Raw genomic sequence first — 24,549 nt, 5'->3', positions numbered from 1 at the left:
AAATTCTTATTTCCACTGGGCTCTCCTCCCTTGTTCTTGGCCCCTCACTGTGCCGCCCTGTGTTTAAAAATTCTGGAACCGCCACTGGTGGCAACACCTACCGATAAAGGAAGATAAGGTAAAAAAAAAATTGAGTTCTTTGTGGGCTGCTATTTCATCAGTCTACTGTAGGATCAAATATAAACAAATAAAACTGTAAACACACATCAAAAGTGCTTTTTGTGAAGCTGAAAAGTCAAATTAGAGATCCACAGTGCTTGGCACTGCCTCTTTTGCGTAGTGCATCTAACTAACCTAATTTCCCAGCAGACCGCTTCAATTAAATCCAGAAAGAAATAATTGACTTGGGAATACTTACTGGTTCTTATCCCTGCACATCAGATACTACTGGAGGCGTAGCCTCTGGCTGAATAGCCTGACTGTTTTGCTTTGAGTTTCGTAAGCGCTGCGGTCCAGACGGACATTCGCACTCACATGGAAGAGTGAAAGAAGGTTACCCCTTGTTCCTGTACCAGCAAAACCCGCTGATCACTTTGGCCAGCATTTTAGACTGCGATCAGCTGAATATGGCACGGACTTTGGGGTTGTTTGCAACTTGTTTGCTGATTTTTCTTCTTTCATTGGGCGCGAGCGGGGAGCGCGGCAGGGAGAGAGTTTATTATGTGGGGATCATTGAGGACTTCTGGGATTACGCACCAAGTGGAAAAAACCTGCTTAACGGGAAAGACATCGAAGACGATGAGTGAGTTGACATTCGGAAAAGTATGCTCAGATAGTGGCGGCACTAATTGCTTGTAAATATTCATTTTTATTTTTAGCGCCTTTATATATAATGTCTAAGATCACTCACAAGTAGAAAGTCATTATAACTCATGTGGGAATAAAAAATAGACCGCGAAAGAAAAGACAGTTTAGAGATACAAAAAAGTTTTAGTGCAAAACTTGTGGGTTATGTCGCGTGCTCGGGGTGTGACAGTGTCTAGACTTTGTGTGCTTTGCTGGCAGTCTAACGGATGTGCAGGAAAGATGACAATGACTAACAGCGAATTACTGTCTCCTTTCATTAGATTAGAGGCTTCCTTTACTGTGTATCTATCTGCCATGTGTCTTTATGTGCAGCCAATCACCAAAAAGGAGGCACAGAGATCCTGTCTGACAGAAGCATTTGCATCACACCATGGTTAGGAATTTAATGAGAGATGTGACAATGAGACTGTGTGACCCTTGCATTTCACAGTTTTCAATTTCTAGAAAAAACCCCCATATAAAATAATACTGTTAATGCGGCTTGTACTTACATCACATGTAAGCATTGACAACTCACAACATTTGTCTGTGTTTCTGCTGTTATAGTTCAGGAACCAATACCTAATAATCAAAAATCCCTTTCTTATATTAAAAAAGAGGACATTAGACTGGACACATTTGCACATTTTTCATGAAATGAAGGAATGCTCATGGGTGTTGCGCAATGATTGAGACAATTTTGTCCTTCCTGTCAGAGAAATAAATAATTGTGAAGCATAAGGGAATTGCTTCATTCTTACACAATACATGGCATTCCTAAATGTAACTGAACCTCTGGACGTGCTAATAACGTTCTCAAAGTGTACAGGCTGTACTTAAACTGTCTCAAGCTGTTTAATCACTGCAGGGCATGTTTATCTTTGTTAGATATCATATTGTCTTTTCACTCCCATTTCATGGCAAACTGAATTCACAAGAAGCTTTAAGATGTTTCTTCCTGCCATTTGTATCCCATCATTTAAAATGTGGAATTGCGTCAAATCAACTTGCAATGCGTTTGCATGGCATTAGATTAATAAAGCCATATGTCGTATTATAAGACAGAGAAGGGGAAACGAATAAGCAGTGTTGGAGCAATGTTAGCACTATTTTGCTTTGTTCGGGTTCTGACTGAAACAGCGGTAATCAGACAGGCATCAAGGTTTTCAGTCAAAATCATTTGAGAATCTATTTAAGATAATCTTACTTCCAAAAGTGCATCAGCTACAGTTTCAACAACCTGTTATTAGCTCCCCAAAACATGTTATTAAAATAATGATATGTCTAATTGTTAAAGACCTGCAACCACATGCAATTTGTTCAGTGGCTTTACATCTATTCTTACACCAGGTAAGATCTAGTTCTTGTTTGGTCTACAATGAAATTCTAGCCGTTAGACAATAATCAAAATTGTATAAACTAAAAGATCTATCAAAGCCTTTTGTGAAAACCTAGAAAGGCAATGCACTTACTTTTGCTATATTTGTACAAGTTTGATTGAAAGTTGGTGTTGCAGCGTGGAACTTGACGTTGACCCTAACAAATACAAATGCAAGAAGAAAAAAAAAGTATTTTTCTTGTCTGTCTCCTACACACTCTCGGAATTCTGTATAATCGCTCCACTGTGTGTCTCACATTCTTGTTGTTTCCTTTTCAAACTTTCTCAGGCATGCATCAATATTCCTACAGGGAGGGCCCCATCGAATTGGAAGTATTTACAAGAAAGCTGTGTTCAAAGAGTATACAGATGCTTCATACAGTCGCCTGTCTCCTCGACCTGATTGGCTGGGCTTCCTGGGACCCATACTGCGTGCTGAGGTTGATGAAACTATTGTTGTCCACTTAAAGAACTTTGCAACCAGGAACTACTCTATGCATCCCCATGGGGTTTTCTATGAGAAGGATACAGAAGGTAAAATGTTCCATACTACTGGATATAGACAGAAAAATTCATGGTGCTTTTGCACACAGAGTCACACCTACAAGAACAAAGTGCTGTCAGTGAGGGTTACAAAGTGTCATTTATTCATACTGAATGATACCGATTGTTGCTGTGTTCAAAATTTGTAATAAGAACTGAATAATATAACTTTTTAAAAGTCCAAAAGGGCTTGAAGTTACATGAAACAGCTAACATTGTTTATGAAGTTCCAAGAAGGCGTGGTACTGTTCTTAGGTTTTCTGAACTTTACAGCTCTCTGCTATGCAAGAAGCTCGTACACCACCCACCCCCACCCCAATCATGTGAAGGGGAAATCCTGCCGGAGTACACTTGAGAGCCTTGTGGAAATTGAGACTACAGCTGCAGTCCTTTCCTACTTAAAATAGAGAATGGTTATTGTTATACTTTGTGTCATGGTTTAAAATCAGCAATTTTATTAAACATGAGGAACGCTAAGTGGCATCTTTTTGCTTAAACTGGAACTTGAGCTGAAAGATAATGAGATCACATGTCAGTGGTGTCAGCACATTAAGATACTGAGAACTGAGAAAGCAGTTAATTTGTTAAACCTTGTCCCGACATTCACACTGTATCAAAGATCAGTGTTCTCGTGACTTCTCATTTATGCTTTGTTTTCAAACACACTGCCATAGAAACTAAAGGCTTACCAGAAAGTAGAAAAAAAACAACAAAGAAAATGAATACTACCTTGACTTTTGAAACCTGCTTTAAATAACATCCTTGTAAATGTTTTCTAATATTTTCTACAAAATTCTTATTGAGACTATAAACTATAATATCTCTGCTCGGCTGCTTTCTGACCAGAGTGATCTCTTTGCAAACATTTTCCCTTCGTGTACCAGGTGCACTCTATCCAGACGGGACATCAAGCAAGTTGAAGAAAGATGACTGTGTCCCTCCAGGAGGCAGCTATACCTACCGCTGGGAGGTCAAACCTGAGTTTGGCCCCACGGATGATGATGCCAACTGCTTGACCTGGGTCTACCACTCTCATATTGACGCCCCCAGGGACATCTCCTCAGGACTTATTGGGGCGTTACTCACATGCAAGAAAGGTACAAATATATTTGGCAAATATATTTGATTGTATGTTTGGTGTGTTTCATACAGTGTTTTGCCTGCTGTATGCAGCTTTCTGTATGCACAAATTGTATGTTAAATCAAATGTATTTCTACATCCTAAGCCAGTAGTCTCATTCAGAAACAGCCTTTGTAAAAATAACATAAAAAAATTGCTTTACTTGAAAAACTGCCAACGAAGGATTGCCGTGAAAATCGCACACAGTGGGACACCAGAAGGAAACAAAGATTACGCATGCTCCTTTTCTTTGAGTGCAGGAGCCTTGAAGGAGACTAATGAACTAAATGCAGCCGAGGGAGACTCTGCCGCAAAGTCCGCCCGCAGTGATGTCGACCAGGATGTTTTCTTAATGTTCAGTGTGGTGGACGAAAACATGAGTTGGTACTTGAAAAACAACATTCAGAGATGTTTTGATCCAGAAACAGTTGACCCAGAAGACCCAGACTTTAAAGAGTCCAACCTTATGCACGGTGAGAGATAGATATTTAAAGTCTTTTTAGGATCATTTAATACTGGACTAACTGCACACATTCAGTCGGGCCAAACCAGCTGATGCAACTCAGCAATCTGCATCATATAGTTTAAAATGTGTTCACAGGGAATTCACTTCACATTTCTAATTCTGACAACAAAGGCTGTAGGAGAGGTTTTTGATGGCTAAATGTCTCATTGTCCTCTGATTGTGTGTGTTTTTCTCTGTGTGACAGCTATTAATGGGTACATGTTTGGTAACCTGCCTGGAATCGAGTTATGTCAGCATCGCGCAGTAGCCTGGCATTTGTTTGGGATGGGTAATGAGGTAGATATTCATTCTGCATTTTTCCATGGGAATACCCTGCTGGACCGTGGTCACCGCACTGACGTCCTTAGCCTGTTCCCAGCCACGTTCGCAACAGCCGAGATGGTCCCAAAAGCAAATGGAAAGTGGTTGCTGGCCTGCCAGGTTAATGACCACTTGCAGGGTAGGATGCTTGACCTTTAACCTATGTGTCACCTTTGACCTTCTGCTACAGCACTTTGCTGACAAAGGAAATACCCTTTTCATGGGGGTGCTGCTGTTTTGTCAAAGCCTGAGCATTCCCACAGCAGAGATTAGTATTTCTACTCTGAGCCTGCCTGGACTTGTAAAACACTTTCTAGAACTCAGCTGAATTTAAAAGCTGAAGGGTATGAGCAGACATTTTATTATTTGTTATTATTTTCAGGCTGCCCAAAATCTATTGAACATAACATTGAGAGAGTCATACAATGACTACCGCTAATTCTTGTGAAGAACTATTACTTTTTATAAGGCTGTGCTTTTTATAATGGCTCTCTCTTGTTCCTGACCCTTTGAGAAAAAAAAAAGTAACATTACTGTTTTATAAACCTATTTAGGCTGCAAATCACACAACTGACAGTTTTACATGTTGTAGATCTGCTCAGAATTTTGAGAGTAAACCCAATTTCCTAAAAGATAAGCAAGTTAAACATTTAAAATGAACTCTGGAATGTTTTTATCATTTTATAGACAGTTACTGTAGCCTGGAGACCTGCTCAAAGGTCTACATCTCAGTGAGTTTTTACTTATCTAAATTATGGTTTGTACGTGTGTGTGTGTGTGTGTGTGTCTGTGTGTGTGCTGTTCCAGCTGGGATGCAGGTCTTTTATGAAGTGAGGTCGTGTAACAATGAGGCCGGATCCATGCTGACAGGTGGAGTTGTAAGGAATTACTACCTGGCGGCAGAGAAAGTCCTGTGGAACTATGCCCCCTCAGGAAGGGATTTGATCAGCAATGTATCCCTTACTGAAGCAGATAGGTGAGCAACATATTGCAAAATGCAGTCTAAATAATGCCCCAAAAGTTTATTCTGTTCTCTGGACAACGCTACATCCAGATGAACAGAATCAACTTATGGGGATTTACTTACCTGGATGATTGAGCATGCATCAAGATAGTCTAAATAATGGTTTACATGTATCTCAAAATAAAAGTTGATTTATTATTTAGCCCAAAAAACTCAAGAAGAGACTTAAACCAAACACACCATCAGTCAAACCAACATAGTTTCATGCCAGGTTTCCCCCAAAACACACTCAAGATACCTTTATGGGTTGATCTTGTCTCTCTATCTCTGTCAGTACTCCTAACTCTAAAATGGGGCTTGACTTTCTGTGTGCATGCCCCCTGGAAGGGGCTGATTATACAGTACATGTGATGCTCATTCAGGCTGTGTGGTCTGGTTTGAGTGACCAATTCCAGAGCATGGGTCACAGCCCCCAGGTGGAGCATGACGGTAATGCAGGTGAACAATGTGATTCTGTGTGCAACAAGTAAAAAAATAGTTTAAAACCAGAGGTGTGGACTCGAGTCACATGACTTGGACTCGAGTCAGACTCGAGTCATTAATTTTATGACTTTAGACTTGACTTGAAAAAATGTTCTAAGACTTGTGACTTGACTTGGACTTTTACACCAATGACTTGGGACTTGAATTGGACTTGAACCGGTTTACTTGAAAAGACTTGATATTTTACCCCAAATATAAAATTTAACATGCATATTATATAGAGATTGAAAATGTGACGTCATTCACGGGTAGAACCGCAAAGGATTCTGGGAACTCGTGGCAAGCGGTACTAGCGCATGCAGGCTTTCAATTGAAATCAGTCACACAGCGATAAAAAGAAACACAAAAATGTCAAGAAGCTGTTGTATTATTAACTGCAATAGCCGGTCGCATGACAGCCACGGGAAGCCGACGGGTAAAGAGATCGGTTGTTATCGGATTACGTCGTTGAAGAGAAATTGTTCGAGCCATGTTTCCAAAGTAACAAAGACGCGACGGATGGTCTGGATTGCAGCCATTCAAAGATCAAATATAACGTCCCAGAACCCTCCAGCTCACAGGTTAGTCTGCTCCAAGCATTTACACGAAGGTCAGTCTGCTGTTGTAGTTAATGTGTCATTTTCATAACATAATTGGTGATATAGGTTACAAGCAAGTCTGGCGCTGAACAGAAATTGTCGCGCTATGCTCCTTTGTTTATTGTGCATAAATAGTGAATTGTCCTGACACAATATTGTGTTTCGCTTCTGTTATTATGGTACATTGACAAAAACATATACTTTTATTCACAGGATAAAACAGGTTTTTTGTATCACTAATTGCCCAGTACGATTACAGCATACAATATTATTGTCACTGCTACATTTCTGTGATGGGTACCAGAAATTATTTCCACTACTAATTAATTACCGTTGAGCTCAAAGGTCCTATTAATAAACGGTTAACGAATGTGTATTTATGAAGACGATTTGTGAGACTGGTAAACTTATGATACGTACGATGGTCTTTCGTTCTACACGGTGCATTTCAAGGTCCTGCACCCATCCGTCGGTAAACTGTACCTGGGCTTGTTGCAGTGACCGGAAGTTACTAAACTTCATGAGTGTATGCACTCACTCCAAGAACCGTATGATTATAAATATGCATATAAATATGCTACGATGAGATAGCTGACTTCATCTAACTAGCAAATGTTGTCCAGGCTACGTTGGTGATACAGTTTTTTTTTAATGTGTATGATATTTTTGTCATGCGATTTTAAAGCCGGTCCTACAACCGCATCCAAGAATAACATGCAGCTTATCTCAGAACTGTCGGTGAAAATTATTCTTGGAGCTAGGTTTAATTGAGCTGCATTTTAAAGAGGTGCAATTTCACAATTTGTGTATATTTTCTAAGTTCACTATTTTGTCATGTGTTGAGAAAAACACAGATTAAAAAATTACACGGTCTAATATTTACATTTAGCATAACTGCAACATTATTTTTTCGTTTTTTTTTTTTAAAGACTCGAAAGGACTTGAAATTCAAAGTTTCAGACTTGTGACTTGACTCGGACTTTTACACCAGTGACTTGAGACTCGACTCTGACTTGCCTGACATTACTTGAGACTTGACTTGAGACTTGAGGATAAAGACTTGAGACTTACTTGAGACTTGCAAAACAATGACTTGGTCCCACCTCTGTTTAAAACCTTGTAATAAAGTTTGAAAGTATCAAAACAATTTATATGTAATCAATTTTTACACTTATTTATGCACTGAAAAGCACGTCATCTTTCATAACTTGCATGGAGAGTTGAAATGTAGTGACAGCTCCTTGGTGACAAAAGGAAATCTTTTAATAGAGAGTCAGAGTTGTGTGTAAAGGTGCGGGCAGGTGGCAGGCTTTCAAAGATTTCACATCAGATAATAGAATTCTCAATTTTGGAGTAGCTTGTGAAGATTCAACAGTCTAGATGATCATGCAGCAACCCATCTGTTATTATCTGGTATTTATTGTTGATCTGACACCAGTTTTCGTTCTAAGTAAGTAACTAAGGTCCAAGTAAGACATTTCTCATCGCTTTTACATCTAGGTCACATATTTACTAGGGGTGCAACGATACACAAAATTCACGGTTCAGTTCGGTTCGATACTTTGGTGTCACGGTTCGATATTTTTTCGATACAAAAAAATGTTCATGCATTTTTAATTTGTCATTTATTAAAATTATAAATATATATTTTAACTCAAAAGTACAGTTTTTAAATTTAACCCTAACCCTTGTGCGTGTTTTTTATTTTGACAGCGAATGCGCACCTGCGGACCACTTATGTGCAGCCCTGGTTATTTAGCTCGTCATATTGCAGCCACAGAAATTCTTTTGTCCATGAAACCATAAAGCTGCACTTTCTTTTTGCCTTATAGTCTGATTTGTCATAACTTCTCCATTTTGTGGTAAGCTTTTCTTTGGCTGTCACTTCTTCACCCTGACCTGTCTTATTTGGCTCAGCAGAACTGAAATGCTTTTACACGCACTCACATAAGCTCAGCGATTCTCTGCGCGATCAACCTCTCACATGTTTAAGCTGCGGGAGATTTCACTTGTCATGTTTGCATAGTAAGCTAACGATTGATAAGACGATGTCAGAGGAATTGGTGCACAAATTATCATCACTCACAGATCAGTGCTGTCGCTCTCTATACACAGTTCGCACAATTGCAAAGTGAAAGCAAAAAAAACAAGCGCAAATTCAAACGCGATTTCAATATGTCACATATTGACAGTGGCTCACCGATGCCAATGACATAATTACCCAGCTACATTTCTGAAAGAATGCGAAAGCATTGACATATATTTTTCGTACAATAGCCCGACGGGCAGGGAAGAGATAGATTTTGGTAGCCCGACTGAAAAAATCGCTAGCTCCGGGACGTCGGGCTAGCGATATTGCAAGCCCTGTATCTGATTGAGGAATCACTCATCTTTGGAAAAGAGAGTTTATTACAGAGAAATGTCTCTTTCCAAAATAAAAGCTATACTATCCGCTTCTTCTGGGCTATATTCTCAGCAGCATAAGGAGAATCATGTGCTAACAGCTGTCTAAATGACTCGGCTAAAGTTAGTAGCATGCTTGCTTGTTTTTTTTCTGCTTCCACTTGTCTTTGCACTAGGATGATGTCGGCGTAAATGTGCAGTCATATTCGTTGTGTTCCCACTAGTGCTTTCAGGTTAATCTCGTTGAAATGACCTTAACGCCACAACACGGCAAATCTCCGTTAACGAGCTACCGCCGATCGCTCCGTGCATGGGGCTAGACGGCCAACACGTTAACGAGCTAACTGCGCTAACACACTAGTTCACACCAATGTAATTGAGCATTGCATGGCACATCCAACATACTGTTTTACTTTAGTCCATGACTCGCTTACCTTCAGGGTCATACGTCACATGAAAACCAAAATAATTCCAAACGCCAGATCTGAATGAGGTTCAATTTGCTTGTTGCAAGCAGAGCTTAACTTCTGTCTCGCTAGCTTGCCCTGCGCTCTTCCTTCTGACTATGCTGTCTGTGTTGAGCGCTCAGTGGATCTGCGCTGGACAGTGCAGCCTAGGCGGAGTAGTCGAACACAGATTCACTGAGCGCTCAACACAGACAGCATCGTCAGAAGGAAAATTGATAAAATAAATTACAAATGTTGTATTGTTCGATACATATGCGTACCGAACCGAAAGCACTGTATCGAACGGTTCAATATCGATACGAATATCGTTGCACCCCTAATATTTACTACAACCCACATTTACAGTTTTTGCTTCATTTTCTTCCTCCAACTATCCCATCTTTTTCTTTTGTAGTCCATCAGATGTGTTTTTTGGCAGAGATGATGGAAGGCTCGGTGGTCAATACATAAAAGTGATATACAAAGAGTACACAGATGATACTTTCACTACTGAGAAATCAGCTGATCTTGGACATTTAGGACTATTGGGTAAGTCCTCCCTTTTTTCACCATGTTCTGAATAAAAGTCACCTTTTCTCTTTGTTATACGTTTCCTGAAACAATTCACCAAATTCATCAAGTTCACTAAGTCTCAAGATCTCTTATCTGATTACAGTGTTCCTTTTCTATTCATACAGGTCCAGTCCTGAGGGCAGAGGAGGGTGACACTCTCAGAGTGACATTCCTCAATAAGGCTGATAGAAACTACAGCATCCAGCCTCATGGCCTTCATTATGATAAACACTTCCAGGGAAGCAGCTATGAGGATGGTGAGGAAGCAACGATACAAACACAAATAATACTGGCACAGTTAACTCAGTAAGTCAAGGAGCTGGGATATCCTGTAATTCTTAGGGGACGCTACTTATTCTCTAAAAACACAAGCTGAAACTAATGATTAACTGTTCAGACTGACCAAAGCATACATTTGCATTACTGATACTTTAAAAAGAGTTACTGCAAAGAAATAAATGAGTATATCTCTACAAATTTAAAAAGGTAATTAATCACACAAAGTAAGAAATAAAAGCTGTAAATGAACTTGTTCATACTCAAAGTGCACATTGTTTGACTAATACATATGATATTATATTAAGGTGTTAAGCATAGTGAAAAGAGAATCACAGTGCCTTTTGACTGCTGTCTGTACTGACAGCAAGTTATAGTAAACCAAATTGTTTGTACTTCTTTGTCTGCAACACTGCAGGTGTTGAAAAGCCAGGCTCCCATGTTGGTCCAGGTGAGAACTTTACTTACACCTGGCAGGTCCTGGAAGGCCCATCATCATCTGATTCTTCCTGCATCCCTTATCTCTACTACTCTGCCACCGATCCTGCCAAAGACACTAATTCTGGACTAGTTGGACCTCTTCTTGTATGCAAGAGAGGAGTGCTTGGGGATGACGGCAGACAGGTGCTGCTTTGGTTATGTATTCAGACACGTTCTCATGTTAAAAAAAACCCCAAAACCTTAAGGAACCTCTGAGTGTATACACTTTTAAATAGCTAAAATCAAAATAGCACTTGCCTTTTGTTTGACAAGTTGCTGGGGATTATCAAATTTATTAGAACTTTAATAATACAAGATAGCTAAGATAAGGACAAAATAATTTATGATGAAAATTTTAAGTGTAATTTTTAAGTGCTTTTTAAATTCTGTGTGATGTTACCTTAAAATCAAATTAGCAGCACTTTAAGAGCCTTACTGATTCTGTAATTTTGTCTCTATTGTCTAACAGAAGGATGTAGATAAGGAGTTCTTCCTTCTTTTTTCTGTCATGGATGAAAACATGAGCTGGTATTTAGATGAGAACATTGAGAAGTTTGGCAGCAATGAGACTAATCAAGAGCACGAGGACTTTCAGGAGAGCAACATGATGCATGGTAATCAGTCTGTTTGGTGAATCAGCTGAATAGATATTACCTTACCTATTTATCTGAAAAGCTATTGAATCAGCGTTGATTGCAACTCAGATTTTGTCATATTTGAGACCCGGTTCAGGTGTGTCTTTGTATTTTTTTCATATTTTTATATCTTCCTTTTCATTTCAGCTGTAAATGGGCGCATGCATGGGAACCTTCTTGGCCTGGAGATGTGTTCAGGGGACAAAGTCAGGTGGTACACCTTTGGGTTAGGCACAGAGGTGGACATCCATGGCGTGTATTTTGAGGGAAACACTTTCAACAAACAAAGCACCACCCGGGACACTCTCAACCTTTTCCCTCACACCACTGTAGCTGTCGACATGAAGCCTGACACTCCTGGTTAGTCACACACACACACACACACACACACACACACACACACACACACACACACACACACACACACACACACACACACTGACAAAAACAACACACTTCATCTTTTCCCACACACATAATCTGTCATTGAGATTTTGTTTGGCAGTTAAAGTTATCCTCTATAAACATGTTTACATAAGTTTGTGTGGATGCCTCCTGTGATGCATACACTAATGCTTATACAGTACAAACAGGAAATTAAGATAAGATAAGATAAGATAAGATAAGATAAGATAAGATAGAACTTTATTAATCCCTCGGGTGGGTTCCTCTGGGAAATTCGATTTCCAAAAAAGCACAGCACCGACAGAAGTTACAGAGTTACAGAATATTATATATATATATATACACACACACACACACATATATATAATACAGAGACAATATAAATAAAATATACCAAGGGGATAAATAGAATAAATAGGAATAAAAAATAAAAATACAAGTGAATTGCACATTTCAAGTATTGAGGTCTATTGCACTGTTGACTATTTACAAAAGTATTGCACAAAAGGTATTGCACAGTGAGGTGAAGAGGCACTACAGCTTAGTTGTTCCCCCCTCCTTTGTCCTCCTGTTTCCCCTCCCTCTCCCCTCCAGAGAGGAGTTAAACAGTTTGATGGCGTGTGGGACAAAGGAGTTTTTAAGTCTGTTAGTTCTTGTCTTGGGGAGAAGCAACCTGTCACTGAACAGACTCTTCTGGTTGTTAATGGCCGTGTGCAGAGGATGCCTGGCATTGTCCATAATGTCCATCAGTTTCTTTAATGTCCTTTTCTCTGCCACTGTCACCAGAGTGTCCAGCTTCATGCCGACCACAGAGCTAGCCCTCCTGATCAGTTTCTCCAGCCTGGATGAGTCCTTCTTTGCTGTGCTGCTCCCCCAGCACACCACAGCATAGAAAAGTACTCCAGCAACCACCGACTGGTAAAACATCCTCAGGAGCTTCCTGCAGATGTTAAAAGACCTCAGCCTCCTGAGGAAGTACAGTCGGCTTTGTGCTTTTTTATACAGGTGCTCTGTGTTGCATGACCAGTCCAGTTTATTGTCCACCCACAGCCCGAGGTACTTGTACTTGTTGACCACCTCCACCTCCTCCCCCTCTATCTGAACCGGCAGTGGACCTGCTCTAGACCTCCCGAAGTCCACAACCAGTTCCTTAGTCTTTGAGGTGTTGAGTTGCAGGTGGTTTGTATGACTCCATGCGACAAAGTTCCTCACCAGACTTCTGTACTCCTCTTCCTGATCATCCCAGATACACCCCATGATGGCTGTGTCGTCTGCAAACTTCTGAATGTGGCATAATTCAGAGTTGTAGCAGAAGTCAGAGGTGTACAGGGTGAAGAGAAGAGGGGACAGCACAGTTCCCTGTGGTGCTCCTGTGCTGCTGACCACAGTGTCAGACGTGATGTCCTTCAGCCTGACGTACTGTGGTCTGTCGGTGAGGTAGTCGGAGATCCAAGCCACCAGAGAATCTGGTTCACATTGTCCTTATGTATGTTTAAGGCTCTTCTGCTAAAGGGAAATACCACAATGAATGACGTTTAGCTATGCCATTTACTTTGTTCCACACTAGACATTCACCTTTAGGAAATATGTTACTTACCTCAGCTCTTGTCAATTTTAGGATTTTTTTTGTACACACACACACACACACACACACACACACACATATATCTATTAGGGGTGCAACGATACACAAAATTCACGGTTCGGTTCGGTTCGATACTTTGGTGTCACGGTTCGATATTTTTTCGATACAAAAAAATGTTCATGCATTTTTAATTTGTCATTTATTAAAATTATAAATATATATTTTAACTCAAAAGTACAGTTTTTAAATTTAACCCTAACCCTTGTGCGTGTTTTTTATTTTGACAGCGAATGCGCACCTGCGGACCACTTATGTGCAGCCCTGGTTATTTAGCTCGTCATATTGCAGCCACAGAAATTCTTTTGTCCATGAAACCATAAAGCTGCACTTTCTTTTTGCCTTATAGTCTGATTTGTCATAACTTCTCCATTTTGTGGTAAGCTTTTCTTTGGCTGTCACTTCTTCACCCTGACCTGTCTTATTTGGCTCAGCAGAACTGAAATGCTTTTACACACGCATTCACATAAGCTCAGCGATTCTCTGCGCGATCAACCTCTCACATGTTTAAGCTGCGGGAGATTTCACTTGTCATGTTTGCATAGTAAGCTAACGATTGATAAGACGATGTCAGAGGAATTGGTGCACAAATTATCATCACTCACAGATCAGTGCTGTCGCTCTCTAGACACAGTTCTTGCGATTGCAAAGTGAAAGCAAAAAAAACAAGCGCAAATTCAAACGCGATTTCAATATGTCACATATTGACAGTGGCTCACCGATGCCAATGACATAATTACCCAGCTACATTTCTGAAAGAATGCAAAAGCATTGACATATATTTTTCGTACAATAGCCCGACGGGCAGGGAAGAGATAGATTTTGGTAGCCCGACTGAAAAAAATCGCTAGCTCCGGGACGTCGGGCTAGCGATATTGCAAGCCCTGTATCTGATTGAGGAATCACTCATCTTTGGAAAAGAGAGTTTATTACAGAGAAATGTCTCTTTCCAAAATAAAAGCTATACTATCCGCTTCTTCTGGGCTATATTCTCAGCAGCATAAGGAGAATCATGTGCTAACAGCTGTCTAAATGACTCGGCTAAAGTTAGTAGCATGCTTGTTGTTTTTGTCTTTGCACTAGGATGATGTCGGCGTAAATGTGCAGTCATATTCGTTGTGTTCCCACTAGTGCTTTCAGGTTAATCTCGTTGAAATGACCTTAACGCCACAACACGGCAAATCTCCGTTAACGAGCTACCGCCGATCGCTCCGTGCATGGGGCTAGACGGCCAACACGTTAACGAGCTAACTGCGCTAACACACTAGTTCACACCAATGTAATTGAGCATTGCATGGCACATCCAACATACTGTTTTACTTTAGTCCATGACTCGCTTACCTTCAGGGTCATACGTCACATGAAAACCAAAATAATTCCAAACGCCAGATCTGAATGAGGTTCAATTTGCTTGTTGCAAGCAGAGCTTAACTTCTGTCTCGCTAGCTTGCCCTGCGCTCTTCCTTCTGACTATGCTGTCTGTGTTGAGCGCTCAGTGGATCTGCGCTGGACAGTGCAGCCTAGACGGAGTAGTCGAACGCAGATTGACTGAGCGCTCAACACAGACAGCATCGTCAGAAGGAAAATTGATAAAATAAATTACAAATGTTGTATTGTTCGATACATATGCGTACCGAACCGAAAGCACTGTATCGAACGGTTCAATATCGATACGAATATCGTTGCACCCCTAATAGATATATATACACATATATATACACACATATGCTATATGGTTGTTCCTGCAGTGAAAAAGGGGAGTATGGATAGGTAGCGAAGTTAGCACTATAGATCTAAATAGTGGTATGTATCATAAAAATAGAATATTAGAATTTCACTCATCAAAAAAAACAAAAACAAAGCAAAGATCTAGATTCACAAAATATACAGCATCTGTTTGCTCATATTGCGCAGACATTTGCAAAACAAGGAAAACCCCAAGCAAGCTAAGCTTTGCAAAAAAGGTGCAAACAACATCTTTTTTCCTGCAGTGGTAATCACTGACAGTTTATTATTGCATTGTTTTGTCACATGCTTTTCTTCAGCTTGACTCAAAATACATGCAGTCAAACTGACAGGAAATAAACATGAAATCAAAGGTTTTTGTACTCTGTGCGTTTATATCTACCATGCCATGAAAAAGTACTTTTCCCCCTTCCTGGTTTCTTATTTTTTCGCATTTCATCAAACATATTTTAATAATTAGTAAAATAAATAAAATAATAACTTGAGTAAATATATTTCAGTTTTTCAATGATGATTTCATTAATTGATTGAGAAAAGTTATCCAAACCTATAGCCCTGTGTAGAAAGTAATTATCCCTGAGTTAAAGCTTAGTTCATTTTCACATGTTACACTCAGGCTTCATTACTGCAAGACCTGTTGAATCAAGGAATCACATACACAGACCCTGTCTGCACAAGTGAAGTAGGCTAAAAGATCTCAAAAAGTAACACTTAAAGCCCCAATGTAAAGAAAAAAGCTGAGAGAAAATCATTGAGGTCTGTCGGTCTGGAACAGGTTATAAAGCAATGTAAATATAAAGTCTTTAGTATTCTCGTGAACCACTGTGACAGAAAACCTGGAACAGTGGGGAACCTTCCGAAACCTGTGTCTGGCGAGACCAAAATTACTCCAGGAGTTACTCCTCGATGGCTTTTCCAGGATGTCACACATTTCACATTTGTCAGAAAACATCCTGATCATCCCAAAGACTTTGGGGAAAGTCATCTGTGGACTGATGAGACAAAATGACTTCACACCAACAGTCAAATATGCTCTTGGTAGTGCGATGGTCTGGAGCTGCTTTTCTGCTTCCAGACCTGGGCGTCTTGTCATAATTGAACCATGGAAACATGAATTCTGCTCTCTACCAAAAATCCACAAGGGCAATGCCCGGCCATCAGTCCGTTCCCCTGAGTTCAAGCTCACTCGACTTATGCGGCAATCCAAAACACACCAGCAAGTTGAAGTGACCAATTAAGTGTGTCATGGCTACTGAACGGACTCACGCTCAGACAGTTCTTCCTCAGAGACCAAAAGGAGATTTATTTACAACAGGATCACCTCAGTGCTATATATATGTACAGTGAGTTGGGAGGGGGGTCCAGGGCTCCAGGGAGAGAAGGAGGGGGGAAATCCACACACACGCTTCCTCTTCCACACAGTCACCGCCACAGCTCCTCCGCACACACGACCTCCTCTTCAGCCGCACTCGCTCCAAAACTCCACACACGCTGCCACACCCGGGCAGGTCCCGTGATGTGGTCCAGAAGAGGGATATCTACACACAGAAGTTAACATTAGTTCCACAGCAAAATACACACAGGGGATTCTTTTGAAAATGCCGCGAGCACGAACTCAGGAGGTTCAACATTTCCAGCGGTGAGCTGCTCTGTGCCACTGCCTTAAATAGCAGCTGGGGAAATCAGCAAGATCAGCAGCAGGTGGACACAATCACACAGGTGCGTGGGCCAAGAGCGAGAGCCCGTAACGAGCTCCACCCAGGCAGAGAGGAGGAGGACGAACAACAACAACAACAAAACCTGTAGCCAGAGTGGGCCAACCAGAGAGACACGGGGACCGTGACAAAGTGACTTAAATCAGGTCGAGATGCTTTGACTTGACCTTAAACATACTGTTCATGCTTGAAAACTGTCCGATGTAGCTGAATTAAAAATCTCCTGCAAAGAAGAGTGCGCTGATATTCCTGCACAGTGATGTGAGAGACTTATTGTCAGTTATTGCAAACATTTGATTGCAGTTCATTCTGCGAAGAGCGACACAATCAGTTATTAAGTTTGCCTTTTTCACATGGGGCCCTGTTTTTAAGGCACATGAATGTGTCCAAATCCTTAACCTTTTCTTGTTTGTTGTTTCTCCAAACAGGTGTGTATGAGGTGAGCTGCATAGTAATAGATCACTACTCAGGTGGCATGAGGCAGTGGTATAAAGTTAATGAGTGCCCAGGAAAAAAAGTAAATCACAAATACACAAAGCTGAACAAGACTGTGCGATATTTCATCAGTGCTGAGGAAATAGAGTGGGACTATTCACCTAAGAGAGACTGGGAGCTGGAGAAACACCATAGCACACCAAAGGACAGGTGTGTGAGTGAGATAATTGCAGGATGATACGTTTCATTGTTGAAGCCACAACCTGTAATTCATGCCATAACTTATTACTGTTTGTTAATAGAAGCAAATTGCTACTTGTCTCCCAGTCCAGGCAGCATATTTGTGGGAAAAGGAAAGAACAGAATTGGCTCACGCTATAAGAAGGTGGTGTATAGAGAATATACTGATGACACCTTCAGTGTTCAGAAGAAAAGGCAGCCCAACCAGCAGCATTTGGAAATTCTAGGTAAGCTTAACAGTTCTTTATGTTGTTTTTACTAAGAGAAGAATGAAGATGACATGAGTTTTATTTTCTCCTGTAGGGCCAATAATCAAAGCAGAAGTAGGAGAGCAGATCGTGATTATATTCAAGAACAATGCCACCCGACCATACTCAATAACCACACATGGCGTTAGGGCCAGCGGTGGACACATTCCTGTCAAACCCGGTGAGAAATGAATTTTTAAACGGGCATAAAAAATGCTGGCTTTTTAAAGAAGCAGTAGGATTCATACTTTTTATGTTCTCTGAACCTTCAGGCAACTTTATTGAAGTAACTTGGGATGTTCCTGAAAGCTCTGGTCCAGGGGTCACGGATCCTAACTGTATCTCTTATATCTACTACTCCACTGTTGACTTTGTTATGGTAAAAATAGAAGCGCATCATTTACAGCGCAACTAGAATATTTAAGCAGGAGTTGAAGTATTAGATTTTATTCTGATAAGGTGTTTGTTTATGTTCAGGATCTGTACAGCGGCCTTCTGGGGCCTCTGGTGATATGCAGGCCTGGGACTCTGAAGCGTGGGGAGGGTCCCGATAGGGAGAGGAGTGACGTGGAGAGGGAGTTTGCACTGCTCTTTATGGTGCATGATGAAAACAAGTCTTGGTATTTGGGAGACAACATCAGAACGTACCTTGGTCTCAACCCTGAGAACTTCACTCCAGATGAAGAGTTTGAGGAGAGTAACAAGATGCACGGTAAGAAGAGTGAACGGGGCCACAGAAAGAAAAACAACCTTATTGGCCAAAGAATTAAACTTTAGATTTAGTAAACATATTCACCTATTATATCCAGAGAAGATAAACATAAATTGATGTCTGTTGATCTTGATGTAACCTAGTATAAATGTAATCGTTTTTGTTGCCACCACAATGAATCAGGACAGCAAATCAGAGATGGTTGAGCAGAAAATATTCAAAAAAAACTTGATGATTTGAAATGGAATGACCCAGATCTCGAAAATAGAAAATATGCACAAATTTAACAAAATAAATTTCTAACTTATGACTGAGAACCTTCACAGACATAACTTATAACTACAGCACCACTACAGCACCATCTGGAAACTCCGTTCTGTTTGGACAGGACTGTCTAAAATAGTTTTACTTTTGTGGAAGAACTTTTGAATGCTTTTATATTAAACAGTTTTTGAGATATTCATGTTCAAACATGAATATCTTTGTTACGGCCCTGAGCCGGCTGTGTACCTTTGTTGTGCTCTGTCTTTAAGACTCCACAGGTCCTTCCCGATTGGAGACCAATCAGCCGCCGCCAGCTCTCCAATCAGGAAGGACCTGTGGAGTCTTAAAGACAGAGCACAACAAAGGTACACAGCCGGCCCTGGGGCCCGTTCTTCGTACGTCGCTCACTACATCCAAGATCAAATGACACATCCAAGATCAAATGACACATCCAAGATCAAACCATCGCGCTAACCGTGAGCTCGCTAATCCGGTTCTCCGAACACACCTTCCGTTGACGATTAGTACAGCTGGACGCAGTAATGTGAGATCACTGGGTGTCGTAAAAGGGGCTACGCATCGATAGTAGAAACATTGATCGGCAACCCTCTGATTGGTCGGCGAAAATGTCGAAGGAGCGCGCTCGGCTCGGTATTTTTCGGCAGCAGAGCAAGAACTCCTGAGTGAGGGATTTCAGGAGTTTCAGAGTTTAATCAGAACGCAAGGGAACACTGCAAAGGCTGCAAAAGCAAGGAGAGAGGGCTGGCAGAAAGTTGCTGACAAATTAAACTCGTAAGTAATTTAATAATAATAATAATAATATATTGGATTTATATAGCGCTTTTCAAGGCACCCAAAGCGCTTTACAATGCCACTATTCATTCACTCTCACATTCACACACTGGTGGAGGCAGCTACGGTTGTAGCCACAGCTGCCCTGGGGCAGACTGACAGAAGCGAGGCTGCCATATCGCGCCATCGGCCCCTCTGGCCAACACCAGTAGGCGGTAGGGTAGATTTATTATATTACACTATATTATCCAATATTATATTACATTATATTATATTGTTATATTATATCCTCTTTCACATTAGAGCCACAACAGGACCCACTAGAACATGGGAACAAGTAAAAGTGAAATATAAGAATATTCTATAGAATGGTAATATTTATCACTTATATTGCTTTTAGTCTCTTGGAAAGAGACCCTGAAATAATCTGTTTGTTTGTTTATAACAGCAACCAAGAAAAGGGCAGAGCAAAAAAAGACAGGTGGTGGTCCTGCACCCCCTCGTCAACAAGTTGGTTAAGTAAATAATATCCTCACGGGAAAATCGATATCTCTCAATGAGCACACTGTCGCGCTGAGCTAAAGGATCCTGTCTGTCCCGCAATATATGCTGAATTCTGAGGACTCTCCTTATCAATCTTGCACCTTCCGCAATGGGTTGCTCGCGTAAACGGACAGGACATGGCTGCGACAGGCTTCCCAAATCCACCTTGGCTTTTATAGCCGTGGTCTCTCATCTTGATTACACGAAGTAATTTACAATTACTACTCTGAAATATGACTTACATCTGTAATAATCACATACATGTAATAGAATGTTAATAGTACATTTCCCTTTTTTAGGAAATGACCTGTATGTATCTGTGTGACATCAATAAAAGGATCAAGTGCTGCATTATCTTCAGTTACATTGATGTTATTTATTTATCGCTGTTGCTTTCGTATAAATGAAGCGGACATACCTGCGTGGCCGCGATCTAATCCTGTTTACATAAAGTAAACCTGCTCCCGAGCAGGTTTACGCTTACGGCTCTGTTGCTATGACAGCAAGTCCCGGATGAGCTTCGGGGAACCGAACGATCCAAGATCACGCGAAATCGTCAACAATCTAATCCAGCTAACTTACTTAGCGAGGTACGAAGAACAGGCCCCAGGGCCGTAACAATCTTCAACGTGCAAAAAGCAGGTCGACTGACCATTTTTTAAAAAATGATCTTGAAAGGCATTTGGTATATGAAGCTAAAATTTCACAGCACTCATTATACATGTTCAAACTTTCGCCCATAAAATTTTTAGGCAAATTGGAACTCGAGCAGATCAGAGATCAAGCAGGCTTGTGTTGATTTAAGATGGAATTAATCAATATTTAAATCTGGTGTTTAGTCAGAGACACATTTTGTGAAAGAAACAGTTTATTTCGTGTCTGTTGAGCTGTTTGAAAAGTTGCATCTGAAATGACCTGACGTTACTCCATTTATGCTCACTCCTCTTCTGCAGCTAGATGCTTAAGTTCAGCAACTGCAAATTTATATCTGTACCATGAAGGCATCGTAGGGATTGTTTTCTTGTTACTGAAGGGCATGCCAGCCTGCAGCTCGTGAAAAATAAACTCATCCAGTAGTAACATGCATTAACCTGTCTACTTACTCATTAAATGACGGTGCTTGAATGATGTTTTGAATCTTTGCTGGATTCCTCTTCTGGCCCACTTTAACCCCTGGCTGTATCATAAAATAGGCAAATCTGGGTAAAGTTAGGGCACAGTGTAGAAGTGCCAATAAAATTCTGAGGAGAGTTAAACAACACAAAAAGTTTCAAATGCAAATTATTTAAGATAAAATAAATTACATATAACGCATAATAACAAGCAAATCCCCAAATTCAGCCCACAAACATCAATGTACATCATCTAAAGTTGATCCAGCAGGAAGCAGGGACATTCCACTTCTCTTTATCAGACAGTAGAAATGAGGTTAAATTCAATAAAGTCCTGTACTGGATACAAAATCAGACCTTTATTCCTCAGCTTGCTTTTGATGAGTGTGCTGAAGTGTGTTTGCTTTCACATTTCCTGTTTCTCTTGTGCACCATGTCTCTGATTCTGTGTGTGAATGTGTCTGCTGCAGGGATCAATGGGAAGCTATATGGGAACCTCCATGGATTGGAGATGACTCAGGGCCAGAAAGTTGACTGGTATCTCATCGGAATGGGCAACGAAATAGACATGCACACTGTTCACTTTCATGCAGAGACCTTTACTTACAAGGTTTGTTTGTGCTTTGTTAGTGGTCACTCGCAGCGGGAAGACCATTCTTTCTTTCGCACCGAAAGAATCATATCTCCATTTATATTTCCTCTTTGCTGTTCCCCCTTTTTTGCACCACTCTTATGTGTGTCAGACGGACCTTGTGCACCGTGCAGACGTCTTTGATCTGTTCCCCGGGACCTTCCAGACTGTGGAGATGGTGGCTGGAAACCCAGGCACATGGTTGCTCCACTGTCATGTGACTGACCATATCCATGCTGGCATGGAGACCACTTTCACCATCAAAGGTTGGTCAGTGTAAAGGATCTGCGGGGCAGTCTCTCATGTTAATACACTGTCACCTATTATTTAGAAATGAGTTTAACATTTCGCTTGTTTGTTTTTTTCAGTTCCAGAAAACTCCTCGCATGGTAAGATCTGTTTTTTTCACGTAAAAATTGTTACTGGGCGTCACTGGGTGGAAGATTTCAGTATTCTGTCACTTTAACTTTATATCAAATAGAGCCTAAAAGTAATGCAACTTAATTTTGTAGGATACATGATTGAAAAATAAATTTCACACAGAGTATTGAATTTCTTTAACAACTTTTGTATTATGTCACTATTACTGTTTCAAAGGACTGCATTACATTACAATAACTATGATGTCATTGTCACAAAAATACACTTTAACACACTGGGTTGCTATTTATACTTTTAAACATTGTAGTTTTTTTTTTATGTATTATGTGTCTGAATATATTCCTGATTCCGTATCCTGTGCCTGGAATTACATACAAAATGTTTGGAGGCATGCTTTTCAGTAACCAAACATGCATAAACACTGGAATATTTCTTCAAGAGCAGTGGTCTTTTTTATTTGGTGTGGTTACTACCACAGCATACCATTCATCTCTCCTCTGCGGCACACCATCGGTCACAAGTACTGCAGGACAAAGCATTTCCTCAGTACTGTTATGTAACTGATGGGGAATGTTTTTAAAGTTTATCTGTCTTTGCTCTGTTTGTATTGGGTATAGCAAAACAGTCATTTGCGTCGGGTGTCCTTGTGGCACTGTTGATGCAGTGCTGCTAAGGAATTTTTGACTAAGCGTAAATGTTGATAAGGCGGGTGTTACATTTAGTGTTCCCTTTTTCAAAGATCAAACATATGCATTTCTAGAAAACTGTTACCTGCAGCCCATCACAGGGAAGATTCATAGATTTTTGGGTAATGTTGTAATGCTTTTCTGGCTTCCCTTATCTCTCACTTATATTTCTTTTCCTTTTACACCACCAGGAACTAAAAGCTCCATAAAGATGCTGCTCTCGCTGTTTGTTCTACTGGCTATATGTTAATGATGAGGGACCCTGACAACAGATTATATGTGTGGATTATAACAGTGGTCACTGATGCACTTATAAAACTGTCTGTCACTTATGTGTTTGATTGAGATCATGTACATAAATATCAAGCATGGCCCAGGCCAGTTAAATTATATATACCACTTTACAATCATGTATAATGTTCAAGATGACTTTATGCATTAGAATGAAGGAAACAAAGCATTTTACAGTTGGGATTTGTTTCTGTTGCTGCTTTCTGTCATATTGCACTATGTTGGCTTTTATTTTTATTTTTTTTTATTTTTTTTACTTCTGCTACCAAATACTGGATTTCAAGTATGAATGTGCAATAAAAAAAAAACTTTTTCAGTTGCACTGTGGCATGCGTCAGTGTGAGTAATTCATTTTCTTGTGCTAGCACAACAGTGCTGGGTTTGGATGTGGAACAATCTGTCCCACTAGACACCCACAGATTTCTTTTCTAGATGTGAACACTTGAGGAGAGTATATTTTTAAGACAAGCTAGACTTATTTATGCTTAGAAATGAGTACTAATGAGTAGAAATTCCAGAGAGAGTAAAGATTTATTGGAGATTAAACAGTACTCATGGTACATACCACAGACGAGTAAAAGTGTTAAGCAAAGCAGTCACAATACATTTATCTGTTTTAAAATAGCAGCATTTTTGTGAACCTGAAAGGCGAAAAAATTGAACAAATTCCCCAAATTTGACTCATTTTACTGTTTTTTAGCTGAGCTTTGCATATGGGCCATGAACCTGGATGACTGTGCCAGGATCACTAAAAGCCACAAGGTGGCATTAATTCTATGAAAAAACAGCAAGTTCTCAATGTGTGTGCCACAATTTAAAAGATACCGGATATTTTTTTGGTTTTTACCTTAAGATTAACAGTTAAACATACAGATTTGGCCCCTTGTTGAGACAGTAAACAATATCTAAATGATTAGACTATTTGACGCAAATGTAAGGTGTGAAAAGCAAGCAGGTCAATAAATGGTTTTGATAAGGCTTGGAAAAACAGTGCACTAGGGATTAAATTTACTTGATGTGACTGCAAAGAGTTTGTCAATAACTGTGAAGTAAGGCTGGGTACCTCCACCTTGTGATGGGCCTGCTGATATTCAAACAGACTGATTAGAGCTGAAAATTAGAGATGAGAGATCCCATTAGTTTAACTGTTTTGCT

The 24,549-nt window shown here is 40.3% G+C and overlaps 1 protein-coding gene across 2 annotated transcripts; it reads left to right on the top strand.

Annotated features, from left to right (window-relative positions):
- Positions 1–419: 419 nt before the first annotated feature.
- hephl1b (hephaestin-like 1b) lies at positions 420–23,713 on the top strand. Of its 2 annotated transcripts, XM_085420645.1 has the most exons (20): positions 420–742; positions 2,454–2,698; positions 3,592–3,804; positions 4,088–4,300; positions 4,538–4,792; positions 5,461–5,629; positions 10,003–10,136; positions 10,286–10,417; positions 10,855–11,060; positions 11,386–11,530; positions 11,699–11,911; positions 17,488–17,704; positions 17,822–17,961; positions 18,038–18,163; positions 18,255–18,361; positions 18,460–18,694; positions 21,876–22,015; positions 22,149–22,302; positions 22,405–22,425; positions 23,295–23,713. In XM_085420645.1, exons 1-20 carry the CDS (start codon positions 567–569, stop codon positions 23,351–23,353), a joined length of 3,300 nt encoding a protein of 1,099 aa, XP_085276771.1. In that variant the 5' UTR covers positions 420–566; the 3' UTR covers positions 23,354–23,713. The 2 variants fall into 2 exon arrangements, with proteins under 2 accessions (XP_085276771.1, XP_085276772.1); XM_085420646.1 differs by lacking the exons at positions 10,855–11,060; positions 11,386–11,530.
- Positions 23,714–24,549: the final 836 nt, after the last annotated feature.

Source organism: Rhamphochromis longiceps, linkage group LG10 (assembly GCF_057381845.1).
Source record: "Rhamphochromis longiceps isolate RC_006_pf linkage group LG10, R_longiceps_female_GT1.1, whole genome shotgun sequence".
In the NCBI taxonomy this organism is placed as follows: domain Eukaryota; kingdom Metazoa; phylum Chordata; class Actinopteri; order Cichliformes; family Cichlidae; genus Rhamphochromis; species Rhamphochromis longiceps.
The sequence above is the reverse complement of the archived record's forward strand: the minus strand, read 5'-3'. Positions and strand labels throughout refer to the sequence as shown.

Excerpts from the sequence above, each read along its gene's own strand:
- hephl1b (XM_085420645.1), top strand. The coding sequence starts at position 567 with ATGGCACGGACTTTGGGGTTGTTTGCAACTTGTTTGCTGATTTTTCTT. Across the intron at positions 11,531-11,698 it reads GGAGAGCAACATGATGCATG|CTGTAAATGGGCGCATGCAT; the intron begins GTAATCAGTCTG and ends TTTTCATTTCAG. Across the intron at positions 22,426-23,294 it reads TCCAGAAAACTCCTCGCATG|GAACTAAAAGCTCCATAAAG; the intron begins GTAAGATCTGTT and ends TTACACCACCAG.